The sequence below is a fragment of the Mitosporidium daphniae genome (assembly GCF_000760515.2).
Source record: "Mitosporidium daphniae strain UGP3 chromosome Unknown contig-212, whole genome shotgun sequence".
NCBI classification, from domain to species: Eukaryota; Fungi; Microsporidia; genus Mitosporidium; species Mitosporidium daphniae.
In genome coordinates, this window is record NW_013546608.1 from 1 (window position 1) to 4,852 (window position 4,852).

The following is a 4,852-nucleotide window of genomic DNA, read 5'->3' on the forward strand; positions in this document are numbered from 1 at the left end:
TGCTAAACAAGGCATCGGTTCCCAAAGAAACTTTTGGAACTCCATAGGCTTCAAACAATAGCTCGTGAGTCACTAATACATAAGCCTACAAGCATATACATTTCCGGGATGGATTGCAGGGAACTTCTGTTAACACAATGGGATGTTTTATGGGATACTCCGCGATTCCTAGTGTACAAAATAAGCCATCCAGAGTGGTTTCCTTGAAAAAGTAAAATTTGACTTACCATGACGTCAAAGTTGAGCGTAACATCGTTTTCAAAGGCAGATCTGGTCCCCACACGGGACATATTGTGCCCAACAAACGAAGAGGAGGCAGAAGAAGCTCCCAGCCCGTACAAAATCTTGGAATCTGTCTTCACATTATATTTGGTGATGTAATTTCCCACGTCCACTATTACCCAATCAATGATATGCTAGTACCGCATGGTGAATCTTGACTGCTGTATCCTGCTCTTAGATGGAAGGAACCTATTTCATATAGATGCCAAAATACCATTATCTATTACGATAGAAGTATCCGAGGAAATATCTGCATATTTTGGTATCGTTTGTGACTCCCCATCACTGGGAGGCCTACAAATGGCATCAGCTGAGGTTACTAACATTTCAAAATTTAAAAGAGAAAATTAATCTTGATGCTGGTTGGCGATTGTAAATTGGGATACCCATTATGAAAAGTCTTTTAATAAGGATGGAGAATGTAGCCATCAGTGTGGCAAAAGGATGCATCTTCCTCCTTTTGTGTATTGTGATAAACGGCTGCATCAATATAACTTGTTTATAGGCAAAATACCACGGCCTTGAGTATTTTGTTCTGAGACAAGTACAATTTATTTCTAAAATTAATTTGGCACAACTATGTCAGCCCCGAAATTTTTTAATCAGCGCCAACATTTTAAATCAATTTATCATCGAGTCATGAACCTTGGGGCAAGACAAAGCTCCATCAATAACGGGGTTTCCGGACTCATACTATGCTTCCTGATTTCTTGTATAGTCCTTTTAATTTATTGTCTTCATCTCTACATATTCAAAGAATGCTTCGAGAATTCTAAAACTTTCTGGGATAATGCACCTGCAAGACATGTCGATAAAGCAGCTAGGCCTTTCCAGAAAAGCGAGCCGCTTTCTAAAGATGATGTGATTTGGTTTTTACACGTCTCTGATATCCATATTTCCAAGCTCTCTTCAAGGTCATCGGACCATTTTTTATCCTTTGTTGACAATATCCTTCCTACGGTGAATCCATCCTTCGTTTTAGCTACTGGCGATTTGACCGACGGTAAATTCAAAGGGACAATAAAAACAGGCCAAGTTCTTGAGGAATGGAAGTTCTACTACGACACTCTGATGTCGAGAAAAATCAACTCATCAAGGTGGATAGATTTGCCTGGTAATCACGACAAGTTCGATGTTGCTGATCATCGAAAGAATTTTTATTCCTTGTTTGGTTTGCAGGCAAATTACGATCAAATATTACATACAGTTAGCACAAGGATCGGAGACATCAATATTTTATCCCTTGACGCAAGGTATGAAGGGCATTACTTTTGAACTATAGTCCCCTGCCAGGTCTTGGCCGCCCCCTGAATTTCTTTGGGCATCTAGATAGGCCATACATGGATCGACTAGAGAAAGCTTTAAATTCTCCCAAAATCCAAAACTCTGATCCCTTAAAAACAATTGCAATTTGCCACTATCCACTTTGTACGATGACTTTTTCGCAAAGCTCTCTGGGTACCCCATTTTCGACTTTGACAAAAAAGATTTCTTTATACCTTTCCGGTCACCTGCACAATTTAATATTTGGATTGGGAGACGATCTTACTACAATTCACAATACTGGATTTACCGAAATTGAGGTCGGCGATCTTCAAGCTCATAAGCAATTTAATTTATACTCCATGACGAGCCGAAACACATTTTCTTGGTCTTCCCATACGATTGAAGATAAAATCCTATTGCATGTGATATCTCCCAAAAGCTCCCGCTTTGTCCTCACTGATCGTGAATCAAATTGGATTGGTAGAGATGAAAACGGCAATCTTCTCGTCGATCTGCTTTTGTTTCCCGTTCAAAATACATCAATTAGTCATTTGACAATAACAATTGATGGCAATTCTAAAACTATACAGTCCCATGAGATAACGCTTCCTTTTTTTACATATTCTTTTGAAGGTACTCGTAATATAAATTCTGAACAGTCGCATGCTCTTCTTGTTACGGCAGTTCTTGATGACAATTCGACAGTATCGATGGGACATTCTTTTTCATTATGCTTTGAAAATGGCTTCATATATGATACTGTTGGCTCCAAAATCATGTCATTTCCCTTTGTGTCGTTCTTTAAAGCGCTATATTGGATCAGCTATTCTCTGGTGCTGTTGTTCTTTGGAGCATTTATATATTTCTTAATACCTCATGGCCACGGTATGAAAAAAGTATCTTGCCTCTGTGTTCTCTATATTTTTCTGGCTATTTCGCCGATCAGCCCATTGCTTATTGGAAAATTTATAACCGACATTCCATATTTGCAAATGATCTTTTTTATGGGAATGCTAAATTTGGATCCTAATGGCTTTCGATGGAGTTTCATGGCTGATTTTCCAATCTTCTATTCTGTCTATTGGAGCTCTTTTGTAGCACCGCTGGTAATGCTATTAATGCTAGAGTATTTATTTTCCGATTCTGTGATCCTGAAGCTCCTAAAGTTTGTTACGCTAGCAATTGGAGCATGTCTACTTGCACTGATTTTCTTGAACTATGGGTTTCTTTCAATTGTTGTATCTCCTGGAATCTCCTGGATCTTTTTTCTGTTATTGATATTTTCAATTAGCGGCCTTCATGTACCCAAAGTGACGGAGGCCAAGGAGATTCATAGTGAATAAATTTTATCGCCCCTTGATGTGTGTTAAATTTAAAAAGTTCATTTTTTAATTGGCTTTTAAAAATGGAATATGTCCTTTGGGCCATCTCTCCATCTGGCCAGTGCTTTATTTTCGATTTTTCCTCTGGGGTTATTTTGAAATCATGGAATGTTCCGGCTTTTTCTGCACCAAATAGTTGTAGTTTAAAGCCCTCTGTGATTTCTTCGGGTATTTTAGCTGAATGGCTGATGATGTATTTTGAAAAACCCCGCATAGCCTATTTCTGTCATCACTCGTTGCTTTCTGGAAAGAAAAGACCTGGTCAAGGGGCTTTTGAAGAATCCATTTGTAACTCAAAGGTTCTGTCGTTGGTCTCTTACCTGCAATAGGAGCCCGGTCCGTGGATAAAGATCTTTCCAGAAGAGCCTTGGAGCGCCATGTGCATGTCAAACAACCAATCTTTTGTGATATCTGGGTCTATTTCGGGAAAGCTTTCCGTTTGGAGGGTTATTAGACTTTGCTAATATTAGGTGTCTACTGGACAGCTGTTGGCATGTATGTTTGTCCACTACCTGCCGATTGAACACATTACCATTTCAAAGGATGATAAACTATTGATTGTGGTCACCAAAAACTCCTGCATACTTGGGTTTGATTTTCAAAAGTTTGGCTGCTTTTATAATTTTAGATTGCTAGGAACAAACAGCGACACCATGCCACTGCATTCTGCAGAGTCCTTTGAGGGGTTTTTGTTGTTCCATAAAATTCATCTATTTGCTTCCGAAAATCCCAATGTGCGAGTAACTGATGTTCACATTGGCTTTGGCCAATGGCATGACGCTGTCTTGTACGTTGCAACGTCCGATTCGTCGTGCATGGTACGTTTGTCTGTTAATTTTAGCTATTTGATTGTCTATCTGGTGATCCACTTGCCACGATAAGATATTCTTCTGCAATCAGTAAGCTTTGCATCGATGCACTGGAGACCATGGTTATTTCGGGTGCCTTTGACGGAGATATTTTTGTATACCTGCTTGAGGGCATGGAAAATTCGGCCTCTCCCTTTGCATTGAAAGGCCATGCTTGTGCAGTAAACTCCCTTTCCATCACGGGCCAGTCGCCCTTTTTGGTTTCTGGAGATGAATCTGGATGTATTTTTGTTTGGGATCTCGTTAACAAACTTAAAATCAGGACGTTCAACTACCCGGGGACAGGGTTGTCGTTTACACAAGTGAGCATAAAATCCCCATTCCTTTTGAATCCTCCTCATGAGGGCTATCAATTTCCCTTGATCAGGCCTTTTCAACGCACACTCGCATCTGCCGAAGAAAGGCACAATGTGTCCTGTTATATTTCAAGCACCTCTACCAGGGAACGAAAGTCCTCCGCAGTGGCACCAAATCAGTGCACAGAGGACGTTAAAACCCTAGCTAACACTTACAAGAATCTTATAGGAAATTTTTTTGATATCATTAACTCACCGGTATTTATTAACAAATAAACAGCTGTATTTTTCAGTACAAATCTGGGATTCCCCCTTTGTTTCGATCCTGTTTTAGCTCTTTCCTCTTGGATTTTTCCTGTCTAATAGAGGCTTCGAATCTTTGCTTGTGTCTCTTCACCAATGCCTTTTGCTCAGCAGGCGTTTCGCCAGGCTCTCCCTTGGCAGCTTCCTTTAGCATTAGTAGGAACCGATTTAGAACATCCAATTTATTTCCCTCCTGCGTTCTGCATTTCTCACTAATGATCATAAGCTCCCCGTCGTTGGTAATTCTTCCTGCTTGCTTTGGGATTAATGGGTCGGAAATACCTGGCTAATCAAGTTTTCGCGCAGCTTTTCAGGAATCCATAATGCCTCCTTGATCAAGATGCGGCCATCGACCTTCGTATTTGCTATGAGATAAATTCAACTGAGATCGATATTCCCACTTGTATTTACATGCTGCCCGCCCGGTCCAGAACTCCGAGAAGTCCGAAAAAAA

At 40.2% G+C, this 4,852-nt stretch overlaps 2 protein-coding genes across 2 annotated transcripts; one reads left to right on the forward strand and one right to left on the reverse strand.

Annotated features, from left to right (window-relative positions):
• Positions 1 to 85: 85 nt before the first annotated feature.
• Positions 86 to 608, reverse strand: DI09_212p10 (uncharacterized protein; the record flags this gene model as incomplete). Its single annotated transcript, XM_013383060.1, has 4 exons — positions 86 to 202; positions 228 to 394; positions 424 to 471; positions 497 to 608. The coding sequence occupies 4 exons, from the start codon at positions 606 to 608 to the stop codon at positions 86 to 88; spliced, it is 444 nt and encodes a 147-aa protein (XP_013238514.1).
• Positions 609 to 861: 253 nt separating this feature from the next.
• DI09_212p20 (uncharacterized protein) lies at positions 862 to 4,614 on the forward strand (the record flags this gene model as incomplete). The annotated part of the gene is made up of 6 exons (XM_013383061.1): positions 862 to 1,535; positions 1,616 to 2,433; positions 3,401 to 3,425; positions 3,559 to 3,748; positions 3,835 to 4,353; positions 4,462 to 4,614. 6 exons carry the CDS (start codon positions 862 to 864, stop codon positions 4,612 to 4,614), a joined length of 2,379 nt encoding a protein of 792 aa, XP_013238515.1.
• Positions 4,615 to 4,852: the final 238 nt, after the last annotated feature.